Here is a 13,095-nt window from a genome sequence, read left to right on the forward strand (position 1 = left end):
TCTCTCTCTCTCTCTCTCTCTGTCAGACTGTCTGTATAAACTCTCTCTCTCTCTCTCTCTCTCTCTCTCTCTCTCTCTCTCTCTCTCTCTCTCTGTCAGACTGTCTGTACAGTCTCTCTCTCTCTCTCTCTCTCTCTCTGTCAGACTGTCTGTACAGTCTCTCTCTCTCTCTCTCTCTCTCTCTCTCTCTCTCAGTCTGTCTGTGCAGACTCTCTCTCTCTTCTTCGCTCTCTCTCTCTTCCTCTCTGTCAGTCTCTCTCTCTTGTTGTCTTTGTCTCAGTCTGTCTGTGTCTGTCTGTGCGTGTCTCTGTCTCTGTCCGTCCGCCTTCCCCAAACCACCATTCATAACCCCTTTTTGCCACTCCACTTCTCCCTCGACGCCGAAACAACTCGCACTCCTTGGAGCGATGCGTGAAAGCAAATCACCAGGCAGCCCCGGTACTCTGACGCATTCAGGTCCCCGTCCTCGGTACTCTAACCCTTCGCGAAGCTGGAAGAACCAAGACTGCGAGCTGAAAGCAGTCTGCTTCCAGCTTCAGTCTATCCGCTCGCGAGAGCTCCAGCAGCAGCTTAACTTAGCGTTCTCATCGCTCGCGAGGCGGGAGGTTGTAGCAGTAGCGGCCGTCTGCAGCTCGCGAGTCGAACGCCCCCGAAAAGTGATCAAGACCCGGTGGAAAAGGTTTCGGCTGGATGCAATCGCGGGTCACTTTTGTTGACATTGCTAAACGCCGCCCACGCCCCTTATCTCTCTCTCTCTCTCTCTCTCTCTCTCTCTCTCTCTCTCTCTCTCTCTCTTCTTCACGGGTGTTTTTCCGGGGCTGGAACATTCGAGGGGGGGGAAAGTGGCTGGATGATCGAAATGAATATTCATGTGATGTCGAGTTTTCAATTAGATTTCCATTTAAAAAAAAAAAGGAGATTTAATCTCGTTCCAACATTTTTTCATAAGACACAAAAGGCGAACAAAAATTAACTTTTATCGCATATTTTTTTTTTTTATGTTACTGCACAAATGAAATAAATGATTGTGATAGGTCAACAATTCGTAACGTGGAAAGGTAGTTGAATGGAATAATTAGAAAATGTTTGAAAAGTCCAGCACAATGAGATATTTCTTGTCAAAATCATTATTATTATTATTATTATTATTATTATTATTATTATTATTATTATTATTATTATTATTATTATTATTATTATTATTATTATTATTTCAGTAGATGAAACCTATTCACACGGAACAAGCACACCAAAGGGGCCACTGACTTGAAATTCAAGCTTCCAAAGAATTTCTGTGCACCCACCACAGCGTATAATCAAGGCCACCGAAAATAGATCTATCTTTCGGTGGTCTCGGTATAATGTTGCATGAGCTGCGGCCCATGAATCTTTACCCACGACCCTGTGGTAGCCTATCCTATAACGTTGCCAGAAGCACGATTATGGCTGACTTTAACTTTAAATAGAATAAAAACTACTGAGGCTAGAGGGCTGCAATTTGGTATGTTTGATGACTGGAGGATGGATGATCAACATACCAATTTGCAGCCCTCTGGCCGCAGTAGTTTTTAAGATCTGAGGGCGGACAGAATAAAGTGAGGACAAAATAAAGTGGGGACGGACAGACAAAGCCGGCACAATAGTTTTCTTTTACAGGAAACTAAAAACTAACCAGATAAATGTTAGTCGTGAAAAACTGGCAGCAGCTTAGTAATCACGAGTGGTCCGTATGTGAAAGTGGCTTGGAACACTGCCCTAAAATGGAAGACTGCAGTGTCTGCAAAAACACAAAACTGAGAAAAATGGTTGATATTCCCTTGCCTCACTACTGATTTTGCAGATACTGCAAATGGGACCCCCTAAATACTCGAGGAAAGCATTGAAGAATCATTCTGAAACTGCAGTAACTTGTGTGTTAGTGTTCCACGAGCCCAATAGGTGGCATATGTCAATTTCGAAAATTTGGCAGATACTGCAAATGGGACCCCGTAAATACTCGAGGAAAGGTTGAAGAATCATTCTGAAACTGCAGTAACTTGTGTATTAGTATTCCACGAGCCCAGTAGGTGGCATGTCTCAAGATCAATGCTGGAAAGGAAATTGAGAGTAGGTAGATTTGAAAGGTGTACCAGGAGGAAAACCTCAAAGCAGTTGCACTATGAAACAATTGTTAGGAGAGGGTGGATAGCAAGATGGAAGAAAGAGAATATGAATGGAGGTACAGTCAAAGGAATGAAAGGGGTTGCAGCTAGCGGCAGAGGGGACGCTGCAAAGAACCTTTAGTAATGCCTACAGTGCATCCCTTGAGGTGCACTGACGGCGCTACCCGACTACGGGATCTTTTCCATTGTAAACCGGCCTGCAGTTTTCCCACAGCCAAGTACTCAAATAATTCTACCCCATCTTGCTTTAATCTATTCTTTTGGTCGTTTCTGGTCTATAAATCTTGCTGGTATTCGATGACGGAAAGCGAAGTTCAACTCTTCTTGTATTTTTAGATATGAATTAATTTCAGTTCTGTGTCAAGTTCTTTTCCAGACTTCTCTGTAATGTTTGCGAATTTCATAACTTTGGGGATTGCTATACAACATTAACGATATGATTATGATATGATATGACACACATTGGTCTTTTAATATACTGTACGAAAGGTCGCCCACTCCTTTTCGTGACCCAAAAATGGGTCGTCGAAGGTTATTTGAGGTTTAAAGTTCAACGGAATACTCATTTATATTCTACTTTATTAAGCTCAAGAGGGAACGAAAGCATGGAAGCCTAATTTAGTTTCTCGTAGTAAGAGCGCCTATGCACTTGCTTTTTCCCCAATTTTTGTTGATGAATTGCAGTCATTTTAGTTTTCTGAAAAGAAAACTATTGTGCCGGCTGTGTCTGTCCGTCCGCACTTTTTTCTGTCCGCACTTTTTTCTGTCCGGGTTCAGATCTTAAAAACTACTGAGGCTGCAAATTGGTATGTTGATCATCCACCTTCCAATCATCAATCATATCAAATTGCATCCTTCTAGCCTCAGTACTTTTCATTTTAAGGTTGAAGTTAGTCTTAATCGTTCTTCTGGCAACGATATAGGCCAGGCCTCCATAGGGTCATGGTTAAAGTTTCATGGGCTGCGGCTCATGCAGCAATATACCGAGACCACCGAAAGATAGATCTATTTTCGGTGAACTTGATTATACGCGGTACAGAAAACTCGATTTTGCCGAAGAAACTTCGGCGCATTTTTTAACTTGTTTATTATGTTTATCAAGTATTCATAACACTTCAGAAAATTGTAATCCTCTAAAGGGATTAATAAAATCTAGCACGAGAACATAGAGGCAATAAGAAAATAAATTTTAAAAAATATAGTCATTTGGTCTTATTCATCAAAAATGCCTTGAGATCATGTAAGATAAAGAAATATTAAAACAAATTAAAACACGCTTTAATTAAAATACACTAAAAAGCAAAAAATTATTTTTTGAGTCACACCAGGGTTTTCTTACAATTAATCATAAATAGGTTACAGTTTCTGTCAAAACTAAAAAGTATGACATGAAAAAATAAAAAAAAATTTAAAACACTTTTATTAAAATGCATTAAAAAGTAAAAATAATTTTTGAGACACGCCAGGATTTTCTTACAATTAATCATAAATCGGTTACAATTTCTGTCAAAACTAAAAAGCATCAGATAAGAAATATATAAAAAAATTAAAACGCGCTTTTATTAAAATGCATTAAAAAGTAAAAAAAAATTTTTTTTGAGACACACCACGATTTCCTTACAATTAATCATGTCTACAAAAATAAAGTGATTAATTGTAATAAAACCATGGTGTATTAAACAATGATTTTTTACTTTTTAGTGCATTTTGATAAAAGCGTGTTTAAAAAAAATTTTTTATATTTTATTTTATACTTTTTAGTTTTGACAGCAATTGTAACAAAATTGATATTCTGTCGAGCTAAAGAAGGTTTGAGAAATCCGTAGAGTTATTAACTCATTCTACCGAGTCAGAGAAGTTGTGAAAAATCCGAAGAGTTTCATACAAATCCTGAGATACTGGGAGAGGTCACCGTAGGGTCACTAGAGGTCACTGCTGACCTACTGATCATGTAAGGTTGTATTGTCACCGGGATTGAGTAACCATGCACAATTCCAAGTCCATCAGACGAAGGGATCAGGTCGAAAATTGAGTTGCAAGATTCGACCCAAACAGACAGATGCAGGAGTCAAGTTAGAATAAAAGATTGTATAAGACGCTAATCCCTTTGACAACCGATCGTTTTCAGCATAAACGTGACAGTCCAGCCAATCAATGGAGACCTTCGTAACACTAATTCCACGACGATTACCGAGAGATTAATGGCCAGTCTTTGTCTCATTTCTCGACTTATTATGGTTTATACAAACGATCCCCTCTCGTGACGTTGCGGGCGGCAGTATTTCTCCGGTCGCAGCCGCCCCCGCCCCTGCAGGAGATTTATGACTGTATTGTCGGGCGCCGAAGCTCTTCCGTGCTAACTCTAATTGGAATGACGCCCGATCTATTCCCGAATCCCACGTGAAAAATTGATTCCCGTCGCACCTCCGAAACTGTCCCTATCAGAGCTCGCGGGAGTAGGCTCGGCAATACATCACACGCTGGCTTTTTAAACCTGGATTCGGAGATAAACGATGGTGATTGCTCACTGCTGCTGGTCCTCTCTTTTTTTTTTTTTTTTTTTTAGATTTTATTTCTGTTTTTCACCTTTTTTTTCAGTCACCTTTTTTTTTCGGAGGGTGACGTAGGGTTAGTTGGAGGAAGTCTGGTAGTTTCGGCGACGTTATTTAGATGGTTATGTGTGAAGAGGGCTTGGAAATGAAACCTAGTCTTTTTTTTTTATTTGTTTTTATCTTTTTTCATTCAAGTTATGTGAAGAGAGCGTGGAAATAATTTAGTGTCTTTTATTTATTTATTTTTATCTTGTTTTTATTCACCTTTTTTTCGAAGGGGGACGTAGGGGTACTTAGAGGAAGACTAGTAGCTTCGGAAACATTGCTATATAATTATGTGAGGAGGGCGTGAAAAGAATTTAATATTTTTTTGTATTTCTTTTTTAATTTTTTTACTCACTTTTTTTAGAAGAGTGACCTAGGATTAGTTAGGGATGTCTGGCAGGCTTTGGCAACATTATTTAGAAGGGGGGGGGCGTGAAAATAGTTTAATGTTTTTTTTCATTTATGTCTTTTTTAGTTTTCTGTAAAAGAAAACTATTGTGCCGGGTTTGTCTGTCCGTCCGCACTTTATTCTGTCCGCAATTTTTTCTGTCCGCACTTTTTCTGTCCGCTCTCAGATTTTAAAAACCACTGAGGCTAGAGGGCTGCAAATTGATATGTTGATCATCCACCCTCCAGTCATCAAACATACCAAATTGCACCCCTCTAGCCTCAATAGTTTTTATATCTAAGGTTAAAATTAGCCGTAATCGTACTTCTGGCACCACTTTAGGTACCAACAACACAGGCCACCACCCGACCGTGGCTGAGTTTCCTGGGCCGTGCTAAGAGTTTCATGGTCCTTTGAGTTTTTATTTTATTTAAGGTTAAAGTTAGCCATAATCATGAGACCAACGATATAGATAGGTCACCACCAGTCCTCGGTTAAAGCTTCATGGGCCGCGGCTCATACGCATTATACCGAGACCACCGGTAAAGAAAATCTATCTTCGGCGGCCTTGATTATGCACGGCAAAAACTCGATGGCGCAACGTTAATTTTTTTACTTGTTTTTTTAATACAGTGCAATTTGATCTACGTCTCTATAAACCAGAAGGCTGATTTTTACATCAAAGGAGTTTGCCACAATAAAATTCGTTGACAATTATACAAAGCATTACAGAGCCAAACCTCAAGGATTCTGCACAGACTGGATATCATCATGAACATAACACAGAATAATATAAATCTCGCTGGAAATAAAACAAAACATATTTTTGAGGTGGTAATGATTATTATTATTATTATTATTATTATTATTATTATTATTATTATTATTATTATTATTATTATTATTATTATTATTATTTTTTGGTTGTAGATTAGGTTTCCAGGAAAAACTGTATCATCATTATACAGCAAGTGAGCTCTATAGCTTATTCGCTGGAAGCTTTCCTAATATAGTTAGTTATCTATATAATACTAAAATTCTGAGACCTTATTTTGTTTGTTTGGTCGCCGGAAGTTAAATGGGGCTGGTGCTCCCCGTAGACTTCCCCTTCCCACTCTTGCTCCCCCTTCCCCTTCCACTTCCCCTCCCTACCCCTTCTCCTCCCCCTTCCCCTCTTCCCCCCCCTCCTGTTCCATCCCCTTCCCCTCCCCTACCCCTTCTTATCTCCCTCCCCTCCCTTTCTCCCTCCCGTTCCATCCCCCCCCCTCCCCTTCACCCATCCCCTACCCTTCCACCCTCCCTGCCCACTCCCCTCCCCTTTCCCATCTTCCCCCTCCTTTCCCATTTTCCTCCCTTCCCCTCTTCCTCCCCTCCCCTTCCCCTTCCCCTATTCCTCTCACTCCCATTCCCTCCCCTGCACCCATCCCCTACCCTTCCACCCTCCCCTTCCACTCCCCTTCCACTTACCCTTCCCCTTCCCTTCTCCCCTTGCCCTTCCGTTCCCCCTCCTCAACAAATTCTCAACATTAAGTGACCCAGCTATATATATATATATATATATATATATATATATATATATATATATATATATATATATATATATATATATATATATATATATATATATATATATATAATATATATACATATATATAGAATATATATTGAAGGTACTGAATAGGAACATGCCATAGGGTTTATTGAAGGTTTCAAAGACACAATTACAATGATATTGGAGAAAAGAAAGAAAAAATATGAAACGACAGCTTTTCAAGAAATTTAATCTATAACCAAAAGTAATAATAATAATAATAATAATAATAATAATAATAATAATAATAATAACAATAATAATAATAATAATAATAATAGTAATTATAATAAACGAATGAATGGAGCAGTTGTAGACACTTAGGATAATGGAGACCATATTTAATCTAATCTAAAAGCGAATCCTGAATTGTCGGAAAAAATTTCCGTTCACTTGAAGAGCTTTCAAGTATGACACATAAATCCTCCCTACCACCATTTTTTTCCCCTTTCAAATAACCCTGATAGGAGGACCGGCCTTTGAACCCTCCGCCTGCACCCCCCCCCCCTTGATACGCATCTAGAACGAACCACCTTCTTCTTTGCTCCTGAATAATGCTTACGCGCTTCCGTAGGGGAGAAGCCATCGCCTTAACTCCTCAACTCCCAGCGGAAGCGTCGTCTCCGCGGGCGCCATTAACCTTGAAAACTTCCTTATCCGGAATGTCTCGGCGATCGCTGAAGGAACCGGGGTCGCTCCATAGATCGCCGAACTCTGCGGAAGTGCCACTTCTGCTGGAAGCGCTGTTGCTGCTCTTCTGTTCTACGTTCTGAGATTCTGAGCTGATCTGGTCTGTGTTCTGAGCTGATCTGTTCTGCGTTCTGGGGTGATCTTCTGTTCTGTGTTCTGAGTTGATCTTCTGTTCTGTGTTCTGAGCTGATCTTCTGTTCTGTGTTCTGAGCTGATCTTCTGTTCTGTGTTCTGAGGAGCTGGTCTTCTGTTCTGCGTTCTGTGCTGATCTTCTGTTCTGTGTTCTGAGGAGCTGGTCTTCTGTTCTGCGTTCTCAGCTGGTCTTCTGTTCTGTGTTCTGAGCAGATCTTCTGTTCTGTGTTCTGAGGAGCTGGTCTTCTGTTCTGCGTTCTGAACTGATCTTCTGTTCTGTGCTCTGAGGAGCTGGTTTTCTGTTCTGCGTTCTCAGCTGGTCTTCTGTTCTGTGTTCTGAGCAGATCTTCTGTTCTGTGTTCTGAGGAGCTGGTCTTCTGTTCTGCGTTCTGAGCTGATCTCCTGTTCTGTGTTCTGAGGAGCTGGTCTTCTGTTCTGCGTTCTGAGCTGCCCTTTTGTTATGTGTTCCAAACTGCTCTTCTGAGCCGCTCTCCTGTTCTGTGTTCTGAGCTGCCCTTCCGGTCTGCGTTCTGAGCTGCCCTTCCGCTCTGCGTTCTGAGCTTCTGAGATGCTCTTCTGTTCTGTGTTCTGAGCCGCTCTCCTGTTCTGTGTTCTGAGCACCTCTTCCATTCTGCATTCTGAGCTGATCATCTGTTCTGTGCTCTGAGCTGCTTTTCTGTTCTGTGTTCTGAGCTGTTCTTCTGTTCTGCATTCTGAGCTGCTCTTCTGCTCTGCGTTCTGAACTGCTCTTCTGTTCAGTGGGGTAACCTTTACTTGACTCGTAGGGACAAATCAGAGCTAAGCACAGAAATCCATACTTTGAAAGCCCCATCGTGGGGTAGTGCTGTCAGTGAACCTCACGCAGCGCACTGCAGGCATTACTTAAAGTTCTTTGCAGCGTGCCTTCCTTAGGCTCCTAGCTGCAACCCCCTTTCGTTCCTTTTACTGTACCTCCATTAGTATTCTCTTTCTTCTGTCTTACTTTCCACACTCTTCTAACAATTGATTCATAGTGCAACTGCTTTGAGGTTTTCCTCCTGTTGCACCTTTCAAATCTTTTTACTGTCAGTTTCCATTTCTGCACTGAACGACCTCATAGGTCCCAGTGCTTGGGCTTTGGCCTCAATTCTATATTCAGTTCAATTCAGTTCATACTTTGAAAGACCAAAAATATAAAGGATAGTTAAATTTAAAAAATTGCTGAGGCTGAATTGTAAAGCTAGGTGCTAGTGAAATATAAATAAACACACATACGTATATATATATATATATATATAATCATATATATGTATATATATTCATATATATATAATTGTATATACATATATGTGTATATAATGTATATATACACACACACACACACACACACACACATATATATATATATATATATATATATATATATATATATATATATATATATATATATATATATATATATATATATATATATATCAGCATTTATTAGAGAGAGAGACAGAGAGAGAGAGAGAGAGAGAGAGAGAGAGAGAGAGAGAGAGAGAGAGAGAGAATCAAAACCATTTTAACATCTACGCCCAGATGAAAATCACCAAAACAGACCCTAAGCAACTTTCAAAACTACCCTTAATAAATATTGGATTTAAAGACACCACAACTCTTTATAATAAAAAGAAACAAGTAAAAAATGCGCCGAAGTTTCCCCGGCTCAATCGAGTTTTCTGTACCGTCGCTACAGTGCATAATCAAGGCCATCGAAAATAGATCTATCTTTCGGTGGTCTCGGTATAATGCTGGATGAGCAGCGTCCCATGAAACTTTAACCACGGTTCGGTAATGGCATGGCCTAGATCGTTGCCAGACGCACGCTTATGGCTAAATTTAACCTTAAATAAAATAAAAACTACTGATGCTAAAGGGCTGCAATTTGGTATGTTTGACGCTTGGAGGGTGGATGATGAACATACCAATTTGCAGCGCTCTAGTCTCAGTAGTTTTTAAGATCTGAGGGCGGACAGAAACAGTGCGGACGGAAAAATGTGCGGACGGACAGTCAAAGCCGGCACAGTAGTTTTCTCTTACGGAAAACTAATGAAACCATTGCATACCTACATGCAGCATTAACCCACAAATCATTACCAACTCAAGTCACGGGAGTTGCATACCAAAATATGTCATTAATCGCCTCCTCGCCAAAAGGAAAACTTTCTTGTCACGGTGAGCACTCCTAAGACCTTGCGGTCCGGAGAGAGAGAGAGAGAGAGAGAGAGAGAGAGAGAGAGAGAGAGAGAGAGAGAGAGAACTGCGTGATTATATTGCTTTTGATGCAATTTGCAGTCTTTCATAAGGCAATTTGTGACGCGAAACCAATTTGGCTCCACAGCGGATTAATCGCTGCGCCGAGACTAGACGCCCATTGAAGTGAACCCGACTCAAATGGGATTTCAGTTACAATATGTAGTTTCTCTGTTGCAGTTACGCCATATTGACTTGTGGGCCTTCACCCCCCCTCACCCTCCCCCTATCCCTCCTCCACGCCCCTCTCGGCGTCGGTCGTCATTTTCTGGTTTTTTAGTTCTCTGTAAAAGAAAACTATTGTGCCGGCTTTGTTTGTCCGTCCTCACTTTTTCTGTCCGCCCTCAGATCTTAAAATCTACTGAGGTTAGAAGGCTGTAAATTGGTATGTTGATCATCCACCCTTCAATCATCAAACACGCCAAATTGCAGCCCTCAGGCATCAGTAGTTTTTATTTTATTTAAGGTTAAAGTTAGCCATGATCGTGCGTCTGGCAACGATATAAGATAGGCCACCACCTGGCCATGGTTAAAGTTTTATGGGCCGCGGGTCATACAGCATTATACCGAGACTACCAAAAGATAGATCTATTTTCGGTGGCCTTGATTATACGCTATAGCGACTGTACAGAAAACTCGATTTCGCCGAAGAAACTTCGGCGCATTTTTTCTTGTCTTTTACAGAAATAATTTATTTTAAAAGCTGAATTTCGTTAATCACTCGTTACACATGAATTGATTATAAAAAGGTTATCGCTTACGAAACAAGTAAAAAAATGAGCCGAAGTTTCTTCGGCGCAATCGAGTTTTCTGTACAACCTACAGCGTATAATCAAGGCTACCGAAAACAGATCTATCTTTCGGTGGTCTCGGTATAATGCTGTACGATCCGCTGCCCATGAAACTTTAACCACGGCCTGCTGGTGGCCTATCCTATATCGTTACCAGAAGCACGATTATGGTTAACTTTACCTTTAAAGAAAATAAAAACTACTGAGGCTAGAGGGCTGCAATTTGGTATGTTTGATGATTGGAGGGTGGATGATCAACATAGCAATTTGCAGCCCTCTAGCCTCAGTTGTTTTTAAGATCTGAGGGCCAACAGGAAAAAGTGTGGACGGACGGACAAAGCCGGCACAATAGTTTTCTTTCACATAAAACTAAAAAAAAAAAAAAACTGCGAACTCTTGTCTACGAAAATGTCACCTGGATTTTTTTTTTTTTAAATTTAAGCAAATAATCTGTTTTGAAAGCTGAATTTCATTTATCACGCGTTTCATATGAATTGGTTATAGAAAAAAAATAAAAAATATGAGAACTCTTGTTTGTGAAAATGTCATGAGGCAATTACGTAATGGATAGACCGGTATGAACTCTTTTGTCATTTTGCTCAGAGATGCATTATACAAAAGTAAAAGAAATATTGGTTTTATGATTAAATTTATTAAAAATGCTAGACGCTCAATTTTTCACTTCCCGTATTCTCCATTTGAAATATTATAGTTTCTTTGTGGGAATGACTTAAAAAATAAGATAAAATATTATCTATGAAGTTGGTATTTTCTTGCGGTATCTGTTAATTAATTTATTTTTTCTTTTTTGAGAAGTGAGATATCTTTCTGTAGTTCCTTTGACCTCCCCTTACTTCTTCCTAATAAACACCTTATAAACACCATAATGTTCTTTGGAAGCTTGTTCCATATGAATAGGGTTCATCTAATAATAATAATAATAATAATAATAATAATAATAATAATAATAATAATAATAATAATAATAATAATAATAATATTTTGGAAGCTTGAATTTCAAGTCAGTGGCCCTTTTGGTGGGCTTGCTCCATATGAATAGGGTTCTATTTCTTCTGAGTAATAATAATAATAATAATAATAATAATAATAATAATAATAATAATAATAATAATAATCAGATTCATATTCTTTGAAGCTTGAATTTCAAGTCAGTGGCCCCTTTGATAAGTTTAATTTGGACTTGTTCCATATAATAATAGGGTTCATCTTCTGAATAATAATAATAATAATAATAATTCTTTGAAGCTTGAATTTCAAGTCAGTGGCCCCTTTGGTGGGCTTGTTATATGAATAATAATAATAATAATAATAATAATAATAATAATAATAATAATAATAATAATAATAAACTCTACCTCCGTTCATATTCTTTCTTCCATCTTCCTTTCCACCCTCTCCTAACAATTGATTCATAGTGCAACTGCAAAAGATTTTCCTCCTGTTACACCTTTCAGACCTTCTACTCTCAGTTTCCGTTTCAGCGCTGAATGACCTCACGGGTCCCATCGCTTTGGCCTAAGTTCAGTATTTTGATATTCTGTTCTCATGCATAGTGAAATGAAGAATGGCCTTTGATCAGAAAGTTCTGCGAAATTTTGATACATGCCTCAAGGCCAAGAGAAAGAGGAGGTCTGCTCACTTCCCGCCAAACCCCCCATGTAGGCGGAGCTTCGTCTACCTCCTTATTGCGTCAGCAAGTGAATTGCCGTAATGAGCAGGTATACCTCTGAGATACGTCATCGCCTACGTAGTTGCCCCAGGCGGGAGGCGACTCCGCCCAGTTGGGTAGAACTTGTCTCTCTTGTTCTTTATATGCCCATATATTTTTATTAGGTCGTTTTCTTACCTTCACAGTGGGAGCTGCTTTATACACCTACACTCCTGCACATACACACATATAAATATATATGTATATATGTAAATATATTACTATATTTATGTATATATATATATACATATATATAATTTGTTGATGATAAGTTCAAACCGGACAGGGCTGGCTAAATTAAGAGCAGCCGCTTTGAGCAGAAAATGTTACCGGAGCTCCATCCATTAGTGATGGCGAGTCTTCCGCCTCTCGAAAGTTCCACCCACTACATTCCTCTCTACACATTTACGCAATACACGTACCTGGTAAAAAATAAACGAGAGAGAGAGAGAGAGAGAGAGAGAGAGAGAGAGAGAGAGAGAGAGAGAGAACATACGTAAACCCCGCGAACTGAACTGAACGAGTAAATAGAATTACATCCAAAATTCCACGAAAAATCCTCGGGAGCCACCAACTTCTCCAGCGGTCTTGGAAACATTTGAAAGAATTTTTCCCGTTCGGCCTCGCAAGTTTCTCCCTCAATTACCTCCTGCATTAGCCCACTTCCGGAGGGTGTCAGGCCTCTCTGAATAAAGGGAGAGAAGAGGGATTTGGGGTTTGAAAAACCCTAGCCAAAAAAAA

General features: G+C 39.6%; 1 protein-coding gene across 1 annotated transcript; it reads right to left on the reverse strand.

The window, feature by feature from the left end:
* Positions 1–7,741: 7,741 nt before the first annotated feature.
* On the reverse strand, positions 7,742–8,392 carry LOC136841112 (uncharacterized protein DDB_G0290301-like). Its single transcript, XM_067108159.1, has one exon. It carries the CDS (start codon positions 8,390–8,392, stop codon positions 7,742–7,744), a length of 651 nt encoding a protein of 216 aa, XP_066964260.1.
* Between the last annotated feature and the right edge of the window lie 4,703 nt (positions 8,393–13,095).

Source organism: Macrobrachium rosenbergii, chromosome 8, assembly GCF_040412425.1.
Source record: "Macrobrachium rosenbergii isolate ZJJX-2024 chromosome 8, ASM4041242v1, whole genome shotgun sequence".
NCBI classification, from domain to species: domain Eukaryota; kingdom Metazoa; phylum Arthropoda; class Malacostraca; order Decapoda; family Palaemonidae; genus Macrobrachium; species Macrobrachium rosenbergii.